This window comes from Sceloporus occidentalis, unplaced genomic scaffold (genome assembly GCF_023333645.1).
Source record: "Sceloporus occidentalis isolate IW3139 unplaced genomic scaffold, rSceOcc1.0.p SCAF_3, whole genome shotgun sequence".
Taxonomy (NCBI): domain Eukaryota; kingdom Metazoa; phylum Chordata; class Lepidosauria; order Squamata; family Phrynosomatidae; genus Sceloporus; species Sceloporus occidentalis.
In genome coordinates this window covers 62,811,542-62,833,028 of record NW_028316983.1, presented here as the reverse complement: position 1 = coordinate 62,833,028, position 21,487 = coordinate 62,811,542, and the positions used below count along the sequence as shown (strand labels likewise).

At 42.4% G+C, this 21,487-nt stretch overlaps 3 protein-coding genes across 7 annotated transcripts in view; 2 read left to right on the top strand and 1 right to left on the bottom strand.

The window, feature by feature from the left end:
* ILRUN (inflammation and lipid regulator with UBA-like and NBR1-like domains) overlaps window positions 1–2,192 on the bottom strand; it is a 66,023-nt gene extending 63,831 nt beyond the window's left edge. For 2 of the 3 annotated variants that reach the window (XM_089514693.1, XM_089514692.1), the window contains exon 1: window positions 1,854–2,187. In XM_089514693.1, coding sequence (XP_089370819.1) covers window positions 1,854–2,011 — 158 coding nt within the window. In that variant the 5' untranslated portion in view covers window positions 2,012–2,187. Of the gene's footprint in view, window positions 1–1,853 lie in introns of all 3 variants that reach the window. The other variant, XM_089514694.1, reaches the window with a different exon arrangement.
* Window positions 2,193–5,984: 3,792 nt separating this feature from the next.
* Window positions 5,985–13,438, top strand: SNRPC (small nuclear ribonucleoprotein polypeptide C). 2 transcript variants are annotated; one of them, XM_089518602.1, is made up of 6 exons: window positions 5,985–6,070; window positions 7,433–7,475; window positions 8,130–8,238; window positions 9,630–9,719; window positions 10,123–10,227; window positions 13,093–13,438. In XM_089518602.1, exons 1-6 carry the CDS (start codon window positions 6,063–6,065, stop codon window positions 13,215–13,217), a joined length of 480 nt encoding a protein of 159 aa, XP_089374728.1. In that variant the 5' UTR covers window positions 5,985–6,062; the 3' UTR covers window positions 13,218–13,438. The 2 variants fall into 2 exon arrangements, with proteins under 2 accessions (XP_089374728.1, XP_089374727.1); XM_089518601.1 differs by lacking the exon at window positions 5,985–6,070 and adding an exon at window positions 6,121–6,253.
* A 6,604-nt stretch (window positions 13,439–20,042) lies between these two features.
* Window positions 20,043–21,487, top strand: part of BLTP3A (bridge-like lipid transfer protein family member 3A) — a 75,754-nt gene continuing 74,309 nt past the window's right edge. For both annotated transcript variants that reach the window (XM_089514689.1, XM_089514688.1), the window contains exon 1: window positions 20,043–20,155. In XM_089514689.1, coding sequence (XP_089370815.1) covers window positions 20,112–20,155 — 44 coding nt within the window. In that variant the 5' untranslated portion in view covers window positions 20,043–20,111. The remainder of the gene's footprint in view (window positions 20,156–21,487) is intronic.

Here is a 21,487-nt window from a genome sequence, read left to right as displayed (position 1 = left end):
CCCTCTGTTTTCGCAGGGGATTGGTTCAAGGCCCCCCCTGAAAACAAAAAATCCCCAATATTAGAGTCCCTATTGGCTCCAATGGCGGTGCGCTCCTGAATGTGCCACTGCATGCACGCCCTCCATTTGCCCCTCACATATTTCTGAGGGACATGGACTCCACGTCCATGAAAACTGGAGGGCAACTGTATACACTCATCCTTTCACATTAGCTAGAGTTAGGCACACAGGACCCCCGTGAATGTGGGGAAAACACAAATAATAAAAACACAATGTTTTTACCTGAGAGAACACCTCCCTAGGCATCTCTAGGTCTTCCAGGGCAACGCTATGGTCAACTTCTGGCAGACACTGACCACAGAATTGAGCTGGAGGAGCTACTAATGCCCAGTGGAGTGTCTTCTCTGGGAATCTCTAGGTCTTTCAGTGTGACTTTTGGTTAAAGTTGATCATAGAGTTGTGCTGATGGACCTTGATATTGCTAGGGAGAACATATTAATAAAATCCGTGAATAATCCAATCAGCAAAAGTCAAAGCCACAAATGTGGAGAGGCGAGTGTATGTGTGTAGTGGGTGTGCGTATATGTGTGTGTGTGTATACATGTATGTATATGCAGTGGACCCTTATTATCCACTGGGGTTTGGCTCCAGGACCTCCCATGGATAACCGAATCCATTAAATACAACTGCATAGTAAAATGCTGTGCCTTACATAAAATGGCAAAATCAATGTTTACTATTTGGAATTTATACTTTTTTTATCAGAATGTGTGGATGAGGAATCCGTGGATATAGAGGGCCGACTCTGCGTGTGTGTGTGTCTATATATACACAGGCACACATACGCTTGCAGGTATATTATGTGTGTATCACATGTGTGTGTCTCCCTCTATATATACATATATGTGTGTATGCATATATGTATATGTGTGTATATATATATGTATGCATACAAATGTATGTATCTCTGTGTATGTGTCTCTCTATTTATGTGTATATGTATATGTGTGTATGTCTCTCTCTCTCTCTCTCTATATATATATATATATACACACACACACACACACATATAGGTGTGTGGGTGTATGTATATGTGTGTATACATGTGGTGTATATATGTATATATAAATATATATTTGTGTGTATGTGTTTATATGTGTGTGTATACATATGTGTGTATATGCGTATACCTATGTGTGTGTGTGTCTATACACACACACACATATAAACATATATGTATGTATATAATGTGTGCGTATCTGAGTCTCTCTCTATATGTGTATATGTATCTCTCTCTCATATATATGTGTGTGGGTGTATATATTTATGTGTGTGTGTGTGTGTATATTTGTGTATACATACGTGTGTGTGTGTCTATATCTCTGTGTGTATGATAGTGGAGGCACTTGTGCTGCTTCTCCTTACAGGGAAGAAGCCTCACACTGAGGTTGTTTATACCTGGCGGAGCTGATCCACCTTCAGGCGACGTGCGCCAACATTCGGCCCTCGCGCCTCCGCACTGTATTAATAATCCGGTTTGGTAGCGCTTTAAATATTGAGGGGGAGGGCTCCAGGCGGTGGAATTCTGGGAAGGGTAGTGTGCTGTTGCACCGGTGCCACAACAAACTACCATTCCCAGAATTCCACCGCCTGGAGCCCTTCCCCATGACATGTAAAGCGCTACCAAACCGGATTATTAATACAGCGCAGACGTAACCCAGTCCAGGAGTGAAACCACCCGGCCGGAACCAGCAGGGCCTGGCGACGACGGGCCCGGGCCCCCGCCTCCCTCCCGGGCTCCCTGCCTCCCTGCCTCCCTCCCTCCCGGGGCCTTGTTGTTGTTGTTGTTGTACCAGTTGGTCATGTCGAGGAAGAAGGCGCATCCGGCGGGGCTGAGCTGGAAGCCGAGCAGGCGCTGGAACTCCCCGATGAGGACGTCCTTGTCGGTGGTGCCCAGGCAGCTGAACTTCTGCATCAGCTCGGCGTCCAGGTCCACGTCCATCCCCTCCATGGCGGGGCCGGTGGCGGCGGCGTGGGGAGCCTCTCCGCCCGCGCCAGCCCGGCCTCTTCCACTAGGCCCCGGGCGCCTCAGCCTCTGCCTCCTCCGCTGCCTCAGCGCCGCGCGGGGGAGGGGGAGCCAGCAGCAGCCACAGCGCGAGAGAGGGAGCGAGCGGAGCAGCCAGGGCACGCAAGGCACGCCGGCGTCGGCACGCAGCGCGGCCGCGTCATAGACGTGGTGACGTCACGCCGCAGGACACAAACATCTTCCCGCCGCAGTAGAGCGAAGAGGAAGGGGAGGGGTTGTTGTTGTTGTTTACAAACGATGTTCTCCGCAAACGGACGGAGGCCGAGGAAGGCCTTTTTTTTGTACGACGGTTCGCAGAATCCTCCTGTCGTCATGGTGACCTTCCAAGAAATATATATTTATATTACATTATTATATATAATATAATATTACATGTTATAATGTAATATAATAATTAGATTATAGCATATGTATAATATAATATAATATAATATAGGAAGGGGGAGCTCTGGCCGCCCTGCCTGCCCTGACAAGGCAGCATAGAGGACTCTGGAAAGTGTCCCCCGCAAACACATCCAAAAGGACCTTTCCAAAAGTCCTGGCTGAGTAGCTAAAGCAGAAGCATCTTTTATTTGAGGCACAATGCTTTTACAGACTTACCTGATGCATATATTTTGTTACTGTGTGCCTTCTAGTTGTTTCAGACACACAGCGACCCTGAGTCAAACCCATCAGTTTTCTGGTGCTGAGAGAGTGTGACTTCCTCAGGGTCACCCTGGATGTTATCAGACAAGGGAAACTGGAAGTCTAATCCAATGGCAATCCAAACACAATCATGGGGTTTCACGTTATTGCGTCATAGACTACCAAATGCAATTTTGGGCAATGGGAAGTCAGTCTGAATGTAATCATGGGCTTTCACATTATTGCATGAGAGGTGATCACATGTAATTTCAGGCAACGGCAATCTTTTCGGACAATGGGAAATCAGTTTGAAAGCAATTTGAATTCACATAAATTCACTGAACTAGCGAATTCACGTGAATGCGTTCTGGCCCCACTGTCTTTTCACTGGAAGAAATTCCTCCCGTGTGAACATCTCCCCAGTGGGTTTCTGTGGCCAAGTGGAAATTCGAACCCTGATCTCCAAAGCCCTAGTCCTACACTGAAACCACGCTGGCTCTCTCTGAGGCTGAGAGAGTGTGAGGTCACTCAACGGGTTTCTTGCCTGTCTGAGTGGGGATTTGGACCCTAGTCTCCAGAGCCATGCATGTTTACTGGGAACAAATTACGTCCCTCAGAGTCCTTCAGGGTATATTGCTTCCAAGGGAGTATGCATAGAATTGCAGGCTTGACACACTAGAAACAAAATTTGTGTTTGTATGTGTATAATTACTGTACTTGGATGTACAGGACAACAATATAGAAAGACAGAGTTATTCTATACCTCCAAGTCATTTTTAACGTATGGTGGCCCTAAGACAAACCTATCAAGGGGGCTTGCCATTGCCATCCTCTGAGGCTGAGAGAGTGTGACTTGCCCACAGTGTTGAGTTTAATGTTTCTTATGCATTTTCTTAATCTATTTTTCTAATTACACTTTTGTCTAATACATAGGACATATATTTAATTAATAAATACTTAATAAACTGGAGGGGAATGAAATCATTTCTATAAACACTTGGTTTGTTTGTTTATAAAACATTAAATCCCTAACTTTGCAGTGTTTTCTTAAGTACTGAAAGTAAAATGTGGCACATCATCAGAACAAAGTGATGTAGCTGAGAAACACATACAGGTCTATAGTATGCATGTTTATTTGGAGATGAACCCTACTAAATTCAGTGGGGCTTCCAGTTCCCAGCTGTGTATACCAGCCAGCCAGTCATTTATTTGACTAAAAGTCATTACAAATCCAATATAAAAAACTGAAAAACATATACATGTAAATCCATACAAAAATCAGAGTAGTGAATCCCCTGCACAGTCTATAGCAATATCTTTCAAATAAGTAGCACAAATACTTTTAGTAGCTTTAGCAAATAAGGCTGTTTTATGTGTAACATACGGATCGCAGTCTGATAGTAACCAGCATAATTTCACATAATGGTTCTGACCCTACGAGGACAATAAAATCTATCCCAAGAATCTCTTCCTGGGGCTTTGATAAATACAATAAATACTGTGAAATATCCTCTGTCTCTCCCACACCACAAATGCAGAGCCTTAAATTTCTTGGAACATTTCTCTATATGCCATACAAGACGCACAGTATGGTTTCAAAACATAGGTCCAAAATACATACTGCAGAAATAATCCAGTTTGAGACCGCTTTAACCTCCCTGGCTCAGTGCTAGGGAATCCTGGGAACTGCAGTTTATTGTGGCACCAAAGCTCTCTGGCAGGGAAAGCTAGATGTCTCACAAAACTACAGTTCCCAGAATTCCCTAGCACTGAGCCAGGGAGGTTAAAGCGGTCTCAAACTGGATTATTTCTGCAGTGTGTTTTGGACCTTAGTTACATTATTACTGATATAAAGACTGAACAGTAGTGGTGCTAACAAGCAGCTCTGTCTGACTCATACTGTTGACAAGAATATCTTTGAACCAGTTTGCTGCAATAATCTGGTTTTGCCAGAAAGTCCAGTTTAAACAGCACCTCCAGGCAAAGCAGCTAAACACACACACACACTTTCAAAAGAAAAAAGGGCTGTAAATGTAGTTTTACTCCATTGGAGATCATGGCTGTATGTTTTTACATGAGAAAAGCAAAAATGAGTATTTAAATCAAACTTTAACACATACCTATTGTCCTGGCCAATGGAAGAAGTTCACATTTTTAACACAAGTGATCTCTTGACATACACTAAACAGCATCTGTTATTGTTACATAGGTATTCCATTTGCTATGTGATTATACCTGACTAATTCATCTGAGTCATAACTGTTGAATTTAATATGTCCAATAATTAGAAATATTATGGCTGAAGAAAGGTAATTAATTCCAATTAAATATTTTGACATAAGTGTGTTGTTTTTAATTACATGCATTCACTGTATTACGATTTGACTAGAACTACATTAAAGATCTGTATGTATTACATGCATGACATTTCACTCTTTAAATACATGTCACTTTAACTGTGTTGTACAATGACTGACACCAGCATGTGCCATTTTTCAGCCTAGAGTGAGCTGTCTGCAAAAGCATTATATCCAATTATTATTTTTTAATTATCTGAAGACACTTAGAGACAAGTGTTTTGAGAGTAAGAAGAAATAGATACTTTATATACTGGGTTGATGAATTCTCCACATTCTCAGATGAGAAGGACGGTGCTATTAGAAGGATCAGTGCTGTGGTCCAGAGACCTGGCCTTGGGGGATGCCATGTCCTCATAGTAGGGGGCTCATGAAGCCTTGGAAGACGTGACCAGGGTCAGGCTAGTGGCATTGCCACTGAAGACAGAGGCTGAAGCAGACTGCCCCACAAGACTAAGTCACAGGGAGGCTGGGAGGGTGCAAAGAGGAGAAAGTATGGTCCCAAATACACTGCAGAAACAATCCAGTTTGAGACTGTTTGCCTGCCCTGGCTCAGTGCTATGGCAATATGGGAACTGTAGTTTTGAGACATTTAGCCTTCTCTGTCAGAGAGAGTTCTGGTGCCACAATAAGCCACAACTCCCAGGATTCCCTAGCACTGAGCCAGGTGTGTTCTGGACAGGAGACTGTAACCCCTGAGCTTGTCTCTTGGCATTCTGGGAAGCAGAAAGCCATGACAATACAGCCACAAGCTCCCAACGCCGCACTGCTCTTGAAATGCCCAGTTACGCAAGGGTTTTCACTTTTTACAAGAGAGAGGCTGGAGTCCTAGAGCGTCGCCGTCACAGGAATCATAGACATTGTTTTCATTTTGCCGGAAGTGCAGAGCGGCGCGTGTGTGCCTCTCTGGTTGAAAGAGATGCGAGTCGCACAGAGTCAACGTCACTTCCTGTGGAGGCGCGCGAGCCAGGAGGGCTGTGCTGCTGGTGCCCAATATGCCCAAGTGAGTAGACGGCGGCCGGGCGTCCTCCTTTTCCAGGACACGTCCTACATTCCGGCCTCCTATGTCCAGCAGGGGTTCCCAAATGCCCTCCATTTGCAGCAGATCTAAGGCCCAGGGATTATTACATTTATATGAGTTATTTGGTAGCGTCCTCCATTTTGCGGTGCCTTGCCCTCCTTTGCGGTGAGGAGGACATCTGGTCACCACGCCTGCTCTGTGTTCAGATGGGTCGGTGGCAGTTGGTATAATGGGGGGGGAGAGAGAGAGGTTTAAGCAGCCTTTGTCACCCGCAGGTGTTTCATTTGCCATGGCTGCTGTTCCTGCAAGCTTTATTCTCCTCCCAGGCTGCGCCCGCACTGCAAGAATAACCCACTTTCACACCACTTTAGATGTCTCACAAAACTACAGCTCCCAGAATCCCATGGCATTGGACCATGGCAGTTACGTTGTTGTTAGCTGCCTTCCAGTCAGCCCTGACTTCGTGGTGGCTCTGTGGATGAGACTCTGCAAGGCACCCCAGCTTCATTTAATGTTCCTTAGTTCATAGTTTTATCTCTGGAAGACTAAATCTCTTTCGCAGGCTGCTCCCTTCCACTTGGACTGTCCGCATAGAAGTGTGGAGAAACAAGTGTCTTTCGATGCCATCTTCAATAATATATGTCCCACTAATACCTATGGAGAGCATCCTACGAAATGGCCTTGTTCTGTGAAGACGTTGGACCTTAACAGAGCAGTGCAGGAGCATTGCTGTCTTTTCTAATGAGTCTTGCCTTCTCACGATGACAGAAAAGGCTAAATATCCCACTAAACTTCACATCCCAGGATTCCATAGCTTTAAGCCATAGCAGTTAAAGTGGTGTCACACTGCATTCATTCTGCAGTGAGGCAGCAGCCTGGGTCGCTATGTATAATCAACAGATTTGGGAGATCCCAGGATCAACAGTCCTGCTCAGAGATGTACGGTCCTGACTTGATAGAGTTAATAATGTCTCTCGGTCTGACTTAACCTTTGTATTTTGTTTCCACTTCCTTGTAAAAATAAAAATGATTTATTTTTCTGGTCTTAATTTTTAAGAAGTGGTTTGTATTAGAATCTGAGACTGGATATTGGTAGAATACATGCTTATATATAGGTGGCAATATGTGAATACAGTATATTTTAACCAAATTGTAATAGTTCCACATGATCCCATGGAAGTCTGCATTATTATGGGGAAACTATGAGAAAAGCTTCTTGCTGTAAATGCAATAGATCAAAAGTATTAGTTTATTTTAAAAGCGTGTTATTATTTTTTATGACTGACATTAAGAAACAACTAGTCATTACTCCTTCTTCTAATACATATTTGTCTTCCCTTTCAGGTTTTATTGTGATTACTGTGATACTTACCTCACCCACGACTCTGTAAGTAGAGAGTTTCACAATGTTATGTTGTGAAAGTTAGTCATTTTTCCCATTGAAGTATTGTTCCTGAGTATCTATACTAAATCTAACTTATGACCTGATCCTTTTAAGACAATATAAAGAGAGGCTGATATGGAACTGGGTGATGAATCTGGATAATTTGAGACCAGCTCTCCCCAATGCAGTGCTCTTGCATCTCAGCAGCCATGCTGGGTGGGGATGATTGAAGTTATAATTCAACACATCTAAATGACATTAGGTTGGGGAAAGCTGACTTTGCTGTTCATGTTGAAAATACTTGTATACATATATGCTTGACTTTATCACATTAAACGAATGAGAGAAATAAGCGTAGACATGCAAAAATACCTTCAAGATTTCTTGAGAGAGTTTGGCAAACTTATTACATTGATATGTGCACTAAGCTTCTGTTTGGGAAAAAACAGCTAAAATATGTATTGATCATGTTTCCTTATCTAAAAACATTATGGGTGTACTTTAGATACAACTCCACAGAAGTAACCCATTATGATTTTCAAGGAGTTCCCAGCTAAGTACTGTATATAGGATCACAGTTTTCTGTGTATATTGCATATAAGTTTAGTATTCATGGGTATAGTTAGTGCTTGTGGAACAGAGTTCTTTATTTTGCAGCCATCTGTGAGAAAAACCCATTGCAGTGGTAGAAAACATAAAGAAAATGTGAAAGACTACTATCAGAAATGGATGGAAGAACAAGCACAGAGCCTGATTGATAAAACAAGTAAGCTATATCAGTACAATAACTATTGCACAAATGTCTATGAAACTTGATTCTTCTGTGTATAATTGACACATTTATTTTGGAAACTAATTCAGCTTACTCAGAACTCACATATGTAAATGAAACAACCAGGTTACTTAAGCCTTGTATCATTCGACAAAAACATTTAGATCTTTCTAGAGACCATACGAAAGCTTTTTCCTAATTACATCCAGAGACTTTTTTTTCCTTTCACCAGTCTCCAGTTTTCTTATGATGTCTGGTTTGGTAACCAAACTTACAGATCAGTACTTTTTTAATATACTGGGCATGGGTAGCTGGTTAGGCAGGCATGTCTTGCTTTCTCGCTATTCTTTGTTCATGCATGCTCAGTAAATAATTCTGGAGGCAGCTGCTCTATACCTTGGCTCTTTTACCCACATTGGATCCCATTTTGGGAGAAATGTAGGATATAAACCCAATAAATGAAATAAAATAAATTTTAGGAATGTGCATACATCTGTGGTATGATTGTCTGGAATAGAATTCCATTCTTCCCCAGCCCAAACTTTTAATGCATTATTTATTATAGACACACTGCTGCAACCCAAACCCCAAAGTATGTTTTTGTGGATTTTTCGGGCTGTGTGGCCAGGTTCTAGAAGAGTTTGTGGGTGGCATCTTCAGAGAATGCTTGCCTGGAAAGGAGTTGTGTGTACACACACACACACTGTGTGAACCTGGGAAGGCAGGAGTGATTTGCATGTGTATTGTTCTGTTGCTAATGGCAGACCTCAGGGTGTGAGGGTCTGCAAAAGAGGCCCAGTCTGCAGTGTCTCTTGTGTTTCTTGATTCTTGTTTGCCCACTGCATTTGGTGGTCCCTATGTAGACTTCTCCGCAGCTGCATGATATTGTCCTCTGTCTAGCTGGAAGGTTTCTAGGAGCATTAGCATTGAAAGGAAAATTAAGGAAGGCTGGACAAACACATACTTTTGGAGTCGAAGGCTTTCACGGCCGGCATCCATAGTTTTTTGTGGGTTTTTCGGACTATGTGGCCATGTTCTAGAAGAGTTTATTCCTGACATTTCGCCAGCATCTTACCAGGAAGTCACTGTCTTAGAACTAATGGAATTTAGTTATGAGTAGATCACAGTGAAGATGTTGCAGAGTTTTTCAGACCTGTTTTGACAGACAGGTACATTTTCTGTCTATTTAGTACTGTTTTCTCATTTTTTTAATTATGAAAGTCTGTTGAAATTGCTGTAGCTGGCAGTTGTGCATCTGAAGGGACTATGTGCATAGTAACCTTTGGATAGTTGCAGTTGGCATTTACTTGGTTGCATTAGAAAAAAATTGTCAAGAAATCTTAGAATGTACCTTTTAAACCCTTCCCTTTTCTTCATTAATGTAGCTGCTGCATTTCAACAAGGAAAAATCCCACCCACTCCATTCTCTGCCCCACCTCCAGGGGGAGCTATGATACCACCACCACCCAATATCCGTAAGTACAAATGTTGATGCTTGATCTCTGACTAGAATGGAAGGGTGAAATGTCTCTTGGTATAACTTACAAGAACAATGTCTTTGTGGGGTAGTTTGGGGAAGGGATACTAAAATTTATAGCAACTGTTTATTGTGAAGATAACGGCATCTATTCCAGTAAAGAGCTTCACTGATGTAGAACATACAACAGATGAGCTGGCTGTCATGGTACAAAGTCTGCCAATCAGCCCTTTCGGCTGAGATGCTAGTGAAATCGCTTAAAGTGAAGAACAAGAAACGGATAACAAAAAATGTTTGCTGGCAATTTTTAACAAAACTAAAACAGTTTCTATGTGTCTCGGAGAAGTTTGATTGATGAGCAAACCTTGTTGATGTATGTATTTACTCTTGTCATACATTAGCTGGTCCTCCACGGCCTGGAATGATGCCAGCACCCCATATGGGGGGACCTCCAATGATGCCAATGATGGGCCCACCTCCCCCAGGAATGATGCCAGTTGGACCTGGTAAGTTTTACCTCACATGAATGCTTCTCTTTTAATATTTTGCAATTTGAAGGCATATGTGTATCCATACACATTATTCTTTATAACAGCTTCCTATATGGGTTTTACCTACTTTGGGGGTAAGGAAAATGTGGCCCTCCAGTGTTGTTGGACAGCAGTTCCCGTAATCTCTAGTTGACACAGGGAGTGGTGATGGATGATGCTTGTTGCTGTCACAGTTTCTAGAGAGCATCACATTTCCCATCCTGCCCTCCTTTAAACGGGTTAGGATTTTAACAGCTTTATCTTTATTGCCAGGGAGAAGCTCACCCATCTCTCTAGTATCTTAATTCAGTTTTCTCTCCCTATGATAAAACTCCTGCAAAATTACCACTGTTGATTTAAATGCTAATATCTCAGTGTTTCTTCTTCAGAATAATTAGATTACAAGCAGTTTTACTGTTGACATGGGACCCTAACAGTTCTGAGTTATTACACTGAGATATAACTACTGTCTGTTTTAGAGAAGGTAGACATAAACTACACACTACTACATCGTATCTTGCTGTTTTTCTCATGATGTCCATAAACATCTCCAAATGTCATTAGTATTTTATCCTTGTTTACATTTGTTGTGTTTCTTGAGTGAGATCATAAGTAGAACTAGTCAGTGGTGGCTGGGGGTCACCTGAATGTTTTGGATTTTTTTACATTAGTGTGACTAAAATTACACTAGTGCATGTACCTTTTCTGACATTGGTGGGAAAGGCACAGAGTACTTTGTGATGCATCAGTTTTGCTTGGTAGCACAATGGCTTCTGGACATCACCTAGCTGCAGCCCCCTGGTCCACATCACCATTGATTGGCTATGCTGGTATACCAGAAAAGCTTCCTGGCACTACTGCTAGAGTAGTTGCCTTCGTTTTCTCTCTCTGGTACCTGAACATTTCTGTAACTAATATGACAGAACTGTGTATTGCAAGCTTCAAGCAGGATCTCAGCCATACCGCTTATTCTAAACAGGTAGTAATCCTTTCACTTGTTCTTAGGCACATTTTATGCTAGGAATGGGGAGCCTTTTTTGACCCAAAATTCTAATTTGGGAACACTCTTGGGGTGTAGCATTCCAACAGTGGTTGGAGCCAAGGGTGGAGCAAAGTAGGTGGCTGCAGTGCAGACTGTATACATTTGCTCAACGAGAACCGTTTTTAGGCATGTAAAGCACGGCACAATTCTATGTATATCTTCTCAGAAGTAAGCTGCAGTGCAAAACCTTTCAGTGCTGCAAATCACATTTCTTATTTGAAAGCATTACGAGGCCCTCCTTGGCAATAAAGATAAAGCTGTTAAAATTTTAAAGGGGGTGACTCACACTGGCTGGTAGCTGAAGTGCTAAATGACTGTATAACACTGTCTCAACGAAAATACAATGGCCAAAGCATGGTTTGACTATAATGAGTATTCTTCAGGCTGATAGGTGCCTTCCACCTCTTTCTTCCTGATTTTTTTACATTTTACTGCTACCAGGAACTTCCTCTAAATTGTGGTTTGAAATGGATTGGCAAACTATTATTATTATTATTATTATTATTATTATTATTATTATTATTATTATTATGCTTCATTTATATAGCACTGTAGATTTGCACAAACAATGCTTAGAAGGCTTTTGTGATTAACATTAACAGCTGTTCAGATGTCATGCCAAACAGTGCTTGGTCAGACAAACAAAGAAAGAAAGATTCTAATAATTCCCAAAGTATGCTTCAACCTTGGTATCTAAACCAGGATAGTGTTAGTCAAGCAGTGTTGAAACAAAGTGGCAGATGCTAGTTAGTGTTCGATTAACTTGTATTGATCAGGTATGCCCAAGTGATTTAATTTTTTTCTTTAACTGATGTTTACGTGCTCACATTTAAGGTTGAAAGCACGAATAGAGACATGAGCTTGCGTGTAAGCCTCATCCCAGCCCTCACTGTGCATGCTGAAGTATGTGAGAACTTTGGACATGAATATCTGAACAGAGCCTTGTAACTACTCTCTGCTAAATGTGGTTTAAAAGCTTTTGTGATCAGGTTAATTAATTATTACAGAGCACTTTTTGGATCTTCATACTGAACATGTGAAGGTCTATACTGCTTCTGAGTTCACATGGAGATTCGGGGGCAGATTTTATGTGCATACAAACATTACTGTCCATTAATAGCCCTACATATAAAACATATGCTTAGGGCTTCTTAGATAAGTGATTTTTATAAATGGCATCATGTAAAATACCAAATATATAATAAGGTGGGAAATGGCAACTTATTAATGACTTAAAATACCTACATAGCAAGTTGCAAGTGTAAGGCAAAACCCTTGGGCAGTTTTGGAAGTTCCATGGCCTTATCAGCATTTGGAGGACATCTAATTTAGAAAGTACTATCATAGGTTTGATTGATAGGCAAAACAATGGCCTGGATCCCCATACTCATCCACAAAAACAATCTGCTTATGGAATTAGGGTTTCCTCCCTCTTCCTTTATGAAACACCCTGTGGTCCTTGAAAGCTAGCCCTGTGTTGTAGGGGCTGTTTGGGAATGTGAGGAGGGATATAAAAGAATTGTAGATGCATGATGGAGTTCTCTAAAATCACCACCTTCCACCTTGAACAAGTGGAAGTTTTTTGATTGTGTAGTAAGAAATGCAAAAATAAAATTAAACTTTCTCAAGTCACACACTACCTTTAGTGCTTTCTTGGAAACTTAATTATTGTATAGCAAGATTCACTCTTTGAAACTTGCTCTGAGAAATGTCTTTTTTTGATATCCATTTTGTCAGGAATTTGACTAGAAAAGGGTGGATACATAACTTAAGCTTTACATTTGCTCTGCCTACTATAGCTCCAGGAATGAGACCGCCCATGGGAGGACATATGCCAATGATGCCAGGTCCACCAATGATGAGACCTCCAGCCAGACCCATGATGGTGCCAACAAGACCCGGAATGGCTCGTCCGGACAGATAAAGTGGAAGTGGACTTGCATTGATTTGATGTATGCCTTTTTGTGACAGGCAGCCGTGGGAATTATATTGGCTAAAACAAGAAGCAACCTGTTGTTTTTCAGTCTCAACCTTAAATTGGGGAGGGGGAAGAAGAGGCATGTTGGACTAATGCTTTGTAGTATTTCTCAAACACATTTTTCTTGTGCTTTGTTAGAATAAAATGTTGATCCTTGTTAGACACAATTGCAGTGTCTTGTTCATTCTACGGATAAAGTGTAGTACTATTCAAGAAAGCTAAAGATTTCTTACCAGATTCCTCATGGCTTATAGTCGCAACTTATGCTTCTTTCTTCTGAACAACTTATGCTTCTCTACTTGCACTGGTAGTGATAGTATTCATTGCCTCCTCAAGAGCTTCACACTGTATGTTTTCTTACCCCAATTTCTTGCCCCGGCATGCTTCCCTAAGCCTATTATTTCTAGTGATCATCTGCCTTGGAGGCTCCCTTCAAACAGTGTCTCTACCTTCAATTCTTACTCTGGTACCATTTTCCTTCTATAGATTGTATGAAATGATATCCCTCCACTAGTACAATGGACAACACATAAAATACATTCAGGCTCCAGCATCCTTCCACGGACACCCCAGATCTTCTCTGGAATACTGGGGACTCTCCAGAGCAGATCTTAGAGGTCAGCCACATGGGGAGAAGCAATGAGGGGGAAGCGCTGTTATGGAAGCTGATGCAGTATTGGATATAACCCTGTCTTTGTGATTTTACAGAACTGGTTTTTTTTTTAACTTTTTAAAAATCCATATCAGATCTTTGATTTTTTTAAAACTAAATTTTTCCTTGCTTTATTTAAAAATAATAGTCAAATCAATCTGATCAGAAACATGGTACCTAGTGTACACCTAAGAGTGCATAAACAATCCACAGCAATAACACTCATACATGTGGGAGTTACCAACAATCAAGATGCAGGCTGAGTGAGACTGTATTTATGTAGGTGTGGCTGCACCAATTAACACAAAGTAGTTAAGGTACAGACATAGTATAGGGCCCTCACACTGGCATAGGGGAAAACAAATGTCATGGCTTCTTCATTGTATGAGAAATACCATATCTCAGAATATTTGGAATAATTTTTTTCATTGAGTTAAAAAAGGAGGAAAGCCTGCCAAATATTATCTTTAAAAATTATTTAAACTATACTACTCTAGATACTGTAAATGGTTCTACTGAGTTGTAAATTAACCTATTTTGCTGATCAGATTTGTTCCATTGTTCAAGAAACAGTGACAGATTAGTATTGAAACTTCATTTAGAGCCATGATTTTAATTCAACAGTTTTCTCTTTGTGATTTGAGGCTGCATCTGAACTGCAGAAATAATGCAGTTTGACACCAGTTTAACTGCCATGGCTCAGTCCTATGGAATTTGGGCTTTATAGTTTTATCCTTTTTCAGAGCTCTGGGACAACAACAAACTACAAATCCCAGGATTCTATAGCATTGAGCCATGGCAGCAAAAGTCCATTATATCTGCAGTGCAGACGAGGCCTGAATAATTGATTTAATCTCATCGAGCCCGGGGATAGGAAAGAAAAAGGTAAAAGAAAAAAGATCCAAAAAATACCTGTGTACAGAAGCTGTATATTGTTTTTTTTAAAAGAGCTTGTTGGATCCATGTGATTCCTGAGCATTTTGACTGCTTATGCTTGAATGCAGAGGTGGGTCACATACCCTCCCTTCAGTGTTGGCCCTGCTTCTCCCATCCCAATTGGGGGGGGGGGGGTGGCAGTGGTTTTTTTAAAGTTTAAAGTTCATTGTGTCCCCTAGAAGGCAGGGGAATAATTTTCACTGTGCTATACTCTAGTGTTTCACCCCCCCCCCAAAAAAAAAAAAAAAAACACCTGGAAGTAATATTTGGTTATTAGTGTTTTTTGGTGGAAGGGGACTCTACCTCTTGAGTTTACTAAATTGGTTTACTCAACCAATTTAATAACATTGCTACCCATGTCCACAGAGGACCAAATGAGACTTTTTATGGGAGGGGAAAGTCAATTTTGCACTGGCATGTGTGTATGTGCTTTTTTTTTTTTTTTTTTTTGCAGTCATATATGAAACTTGCACAGCTCCAAGACTTTTCTGTTTGTTAAAAATGATTTATTTTCCTCAAACTAATAGTGCACATATTTCAGTTCGCTAATGTATTTCAATCGCTGTCTACAACTGAAATACCAAGAGAGATGTTACACTGCAGGAGGTTCAAAAAAAGACTTTTGTAAGAGCAGAAATGTTCTTATCTTTGGATAATATTATTAGTATTATTTGTTATTATCATCATCATCCACCCACCTTTTTCCCAGTTTGACGTCTGGTATAGTATACGTAAACTCATTTAGCACACTGTAAATCCATTTCACAAAATTGTTATTGTTAACTGCCCTCAAGTTGATCTCGACTCATGGATGAGACATCTCCAAGACCCTCTTTCCTCCACTGTTCTGCTTAATTCCTGCAAACCCATAGCTGTAACCTCCTTTCTTAACTGTCCAGCTTTCCTATCCAGATGTGATAATAGGGAATACAATGGCTTGTTTGATTCTAACTTTTGTGCTCAGTTGTATATATCTTTGCATTTTAGAATATTTTCTAGTTCTTTCATAACCACCCTCCCCATTCTTAATCTTCTTATGATTTCCTGACTGCAGTCCCCATTTCTCTCAATGTTTGATCCCGGCTATGGGAATTCTTTTACTATTTCTATTTCTTCATTGTCTAGGCTGAACCTGTGAAGGTCCTTGGTGGTCATTATTTTGGTTTTCTTTATGTTCAACATTAAGCCTGCCTTTGCACTTTCTTCCTTGATCTTTCTTAGTTGTTGCTCCAGGTTTGAGAGGTTTGCCACTAGTACTATGGTGTCATATGCATATCTTAGATTGTTGATATTCCTTCCTCCTATTTTCACTCCAAAGGAGGGTGACTAAAATGGTGAAGGGTCTGGAAATCATGCCCTATGAAGAAAGACTTAGGGAGCTGGGGATGTTTAGCCTGGAGAAGAGAAGGTTAAGAGGTGATATGATAGCCCTGCTTAAATATTTGAAGGGATGTAATACTGAGGAGGGAGCAAGCTTGTTTTCTGCTGCTCCAGAGCCTAGGACCCAGAACAATGGATGAAAGCTCCAGGAAAAGAGACTCCACCTCAACATTAGGAGGAACTTCCTGACAGTAAGGGCTGTTTGACAGTGGAACACACTTCCTCGGAGTGTAGTGGAGTCTCCTTCTTTAGAGGTCTTCAAATAGAGGCTGGATGGCCATCTGTTGGGGATGCTTTGATTGTGATTTCCTGCATGGCAGGGGGTTGGACTGGATGGCCCTTGCGGTCTCTTCCAACTCTATGATTCTATGATTCTATGGCGCGTTACAGACGTGCCAAAGGGGCGTGCTAGGGTTAGGAAGGGGCGTATTAGGGTTGAGAAGGGGCATCACTTCCGGATGCCCCTCAACCCTGGTACGGACCGAGTCCGTACAAAATGGCATGCCTGTCCACACGGGGGGGGCGCCATTTTAACGTCGCGGATGCAAAGCGTCCGGACGTCGCGCAGCGGAAGTGACGCCATAAGTGCGTGACTAGTGCCTTGCGGCGCCACTTCCAGGGCGCAGAAAGAAACGCCATTTCGGCGCTTCTTTCTTGCTGCGTCCAGGAACCGTGCGGTTTGGCTGCTGCAGTTCCCAGATGCAGCAACCGGCAGCGGCGGCAGACCGCCGCTTTTAGGCAGTCTGTAATGGGCCTATGACTCCTTCTTCTGTGTCCAAGCCTGCTTTTTTTATAATATGTTCTGCATACAAGTTGAACAGATAGAATGAAAGGATACAGCCCTGACTGACCCCATTGCCAATTGGGAACGATTTTGTTTCTCCGTAACAGTAGCCTCTTGTCCTGAGTACAGATTCGTCATCAGGACTATTAGATGTGTTGGCACTCCCATGTCTTTAAGGGTATTCCATAGCCTTTCATGATCTATGCGATCAAAGGCTTTGTTATAGTCTATAAATCACATACTGATTTTCTTTTGGAACCATCTTATGTTTGCAGTGTGGTCCCTAGTGCCTCTTCCTTTCCTGAATCCCACTTGAATCTCGGGGATTTCTCTCTCCATGTATAGTTGGAGTCTATGTTGCAGAATTTTGCGTGATTTTGCTTGCATGGGAGATCAGTGCTATGATTCTGTAGTTGCTGCAGTCTCTTACGTCTCCCCTTTTTGTGGATGGGGATGTATATTGATCGCTTCCAATCTGTTGGCCATCGTTTTGTTTTCCATATTTGTTGGCATATGCTGATTAGCAGTAGAGTTGACTCTATCAATGTGGATTGCCTATTTCACAAAATATGCACTATTTATTTGGTAAATATATATCCTGCCTTTCAGCTAAAATCCCTCCAATGCAACAAGAAAACAAACAATACAATTAAAAGCAAACCATAAAATTTAAAACAGTTTTTGCAACAGCAGGAGCTAAAATATTGAGCCAGGTATTAACATAAGCCAAATGTTTCTGTAAACTGAAGGGATGCTTTGCTGTGCAGGCACTTCTTACAGATTGACTAAAAAACCACTGGAGGAGTGGAAAACTACTACTGCACAAGGGATGGGAATTGTGTAGCTCTTCATATGTTATATATGTTCTTGGACAGCAACTTGCAGCATTTCTCACTAGTCACTATACAGACTAGAGGTGCAGGGAGTTGCCTATCCACACCCCTGCACTCCATTCTGAAGTGGGATAGTGGAATGTAAATGACAGTATGGACTTCTGATTGTGCAAGGCTCGGACTGCATGGCCACCAGCCATGCTTTAATGTGAACAGATGCAATCACTAAAGTTAATGAGCTTTGGACAATGCTGATGTTCTTTGATCTGAGGTATGCATGACTACTTACTTGTCCTTAGTGTAGAATCTTAGTCATGGAAGACTGATATTCCAATGCCTTCCTCAAAGCAGCAAGTGACCTGCCTTTAAAATGAGTCACGTTTGCTTTCTTTAAACCCTGACGTGTGTGGTCAGAAATGTAATCTTCAGTACTTCCTAAACAATTCCTGCCATACTTACCTAATCTGAAATGCAACTGACGGTTACTTGTGCAAGAAAGCACTCTTATCAACTGAGCTGTGAATATGACCTGGTATGGCAATTCTTTATTAGCAAATTAAGGGAATTATACAAATATCCCTCAAATATATGTACAAGCAACTGATTGCCTGCCCCACCCCCCAGGTCAGGAAGCTTAAATATTTAAGTCTCACAATCTGTACCTCTGGTACACATATCCACAAAGATGCAACTTTCCAGGTAACCCAGTCAAGTTATTGTTCCACTGTTCTCCCTCCTGCAGCAATAGATCTGCAGAAATCAAAACTATCTCTGATAAGTTGCCTTCCTAGGCAACACTTACTCCATGCATCTGAGGAAGGAGACCAAGGTCCAAAACACACTGCAGAAATACTCCGGGTTGAGACCGCTTTAATTGCCCTGGCTCAGTGCTAGGCAATTCTGGGAACTGTAGTTTTGTGAGACATTTAGCTTTCTCTGTCAGAGAGCTCTGGTTCCACAATAAACTCAGTTCCCAGGATTCCCTAGTACTGAGCCAAGGTTTTAAGCCGCTTTTAACTGCCATGGCAAAGTCCTGTGGAATCCTGGGTTCTCCAATAAGTGGGGGAATAATTCTCAGAGAGCTCTAGTACCTCCCTAGACTACAAACCCAAGGATTCATACTACTATTATTACACAGTGTGAAAGTGTGGATAATAGTCAGGCTCCTCTATGTGATTTCCAGTGTGGAAGTGACCGACTTTAAAACATGGTGCTCCCAGTTCTTCCTGAGCTCCACTTCAGATTTCAAACACCATCCTCCTTGAGCAGCCATTTGGTCTAAAATAATTCAATAAACGTTGTTATAGGGATATGCCCCTGTCCCCCCATCCACCCCATGCATAGAAGAAGGGTTGTGCCTGACAGGCTGTAGCCACACTGTGGAAATAATCTGGTTTGAGACCACTTCAACTGCCATGGCTTCAGGCTATGGAATTCTGGGAAAGGTAGTTTGTTGTGGCACCAGAGCTACCCATTTAACTCATCTTTATCAGGGCAACTCAGCATGTGGAATCCCAGTTAGAGAAGATAAATTCATAGTATTATCATTATTAATGTATATATACACAGTATCTACATATTATAATCTTAATATATAGTCCAAAGCACTATATATATATATATATATAAATATATATGCTGTAAAAAAACTTTAATTTATATCCCTTTTTGTTACCACAAAGTGGCATACAACCTTTAAAAATATACAATAAGTACACTAGCTAATATATATGTGTGTGTGTGTGTGTGTATTTTTCTTCACTAGTTAACTAATTAATAATAATAATAATAATAAATTATTTATATCCCGCCTCTACAAAATGCAGTCGAGGCGGCTTACAAGATTAATACCAGGGCTTTATCGGAGCCATTGTGATGATTATAATAACTCTGATGCCCTGACATTAATTCGTTAAAGGTCGGTCCAATCAAGGTCGGCATCAGGGGCCCTATTCGAAAGCAGCCAGTGAAGCGGAGTCTGGATGCTGGAGTGCGGATGCGGCCTAGGCCTGCGTTGCCTTGGCAACCGCGGAGGGAGGCCCGGGAGGCTGTGAGCCAACAGAGGGCGCTCTCCCTCTGCCGCCGCCGCCGCCGCCGCCGCGTCGAGGCAGGCGAGGCCTGGAGGCGGGATGGCGGCTGGCGGAGGCGGGCCAGAGGCCATGGCGGGAGGCGGCGGCGGCGGAGGCACCGGGGCAGGCGGCCTGACGGGGCGCCGGGGCCGTTAGAGGGCCCTCGCCCGGCGTCCCTGGCCGGCTATGGCTGGCCTCATCAAGAAGCAGATCCTGAAGCACCTCTCCAGGTGAGCGCCCCGCCATTGCTTCTTCCCTTGGCTGCTGCCTTCAAAGATTTCCGATTTAAAGGCTCCTGGGTTGGGATCAGCCTCCTTTCTCTCCCCTTTCCCCCTCCCTCCCTCCCTTCCTCCCTCCCTCCCTTGATGCAGTGCTCCCCAATTTGTGCCCTTGAAGAGGTGTTTGTGGACTACAGCTCCCAGAAGCCTCAGCCATGTTGGCCCATAGACTGGGATCATGGGAGCTGGAGTCCCCAATCCCTTCAAGATCACAGTTGAGGACCGGACACAGGGTGCTTGTGGTTGTTGTTGTTGGGTGCCTTCAAGTCGTTCCTGTCTTATGGCCACCCTAAAGCCAAACTGTCTCATGGGGGCTTTCTTGCTGTTGCCTTCCCCTGAGGCTGAGAGAGTGTGACTTGCTTGAGAGTGGGATTCATCATCATCACCATTTATTTATTTGTTTGTTTATTTATTTTATTCATTTCCTTTATTTCAGCACAGCTGAGGTGGGATTCGAACCCAGGTCTTTTCAGAGCCCTAATCCAAGCCTCAAACCACTCCTGGCTCCTCTTTTCCCTAGATCAGTGGCCCCCAAACTGTGCTCTTGAAGGGATTTGGGGCTTCAGCTCCAGAAGCTAATAGTCTGGGATTCTGGGATCTGGAGTCCACAGTCCCTTCAAGAGCACAGTTTGGGGGCCATTGCTAATCTCTCCTTTAATTTTCTGCCCTGCTGCTTTTCTCCCTTCTCTCTTTTCTGCCTTTCTTCCCCATTTGGCATCTTCCTATTGCCATTTAATCTTCCAGGTTTGACCTGCTACTGTTATTACAGTGGGCCCTTGTGGTATTATCCTCTGAGGTTTGGTCCCAGGACCACAATCCATGGGCGCTCAAGTCCCATTAACGACAATGGTGTAGCAAAATGGAACTCCTTTTATAACGCGGCAAAAAACAAGATTTGCTTTCTGGAATTATAATTTTTAGAAACATTTTCAAGCCATGGATGGTGAAGAATCGGTGGGTAATAAAGTAATAAAGCCATGTTGAATTAAGGCAGCTTTGTTGCCTCTTTAACTGCCTTGGCTCAATCCTGTGGAAGGAATTTGGGGATTTGTAGTTTTGTGAGATGTTTAGCTGCATCTCAGAGAGCTCTGGCGCCACAACAAACTACAAATCCTAGGATTCCATAGAATAGAGCCATGGCAGTTAAAGTGGTAACATACTGCATTAATTTTAAATGGCTGTTCTTGTGTTTGCTGAGGAGAAGCTACTCGGGGGAGGTTTAATTGTGAGTTCCTGCATGGCAGGGGGTTGGACTGGGTGACCCTGGTGGTCTCTTCCAACTCT

What these genes read in the sequence shown, in the direction of transcription:
- SNRPC (XM_089518601.1), top strand. Translation starts at nt 6,132, where the DNA reads ATGTCCAGCAGGGGTTCCCAAATGCCCTCCATTTGCAGCAGATCTAAG. An exon ending in CTTACCTCACCCACGACTCT is followed by an intron (nt 7,476 to 8,129) that starts GTAAGTAGAGAG and finishes TTTATTTTGCAG; the next exon opens with CCATCTGTGAGAAAAACCCA. An exon ending in ACCACCACCACCCAATATCC is followed by an intron (nt 9,720 to 10,122) that starts GTAAGTACAAAT and finishes GTCATACATTAG; the next exon opens with CTGGTCCTCCACGGCCTGGA.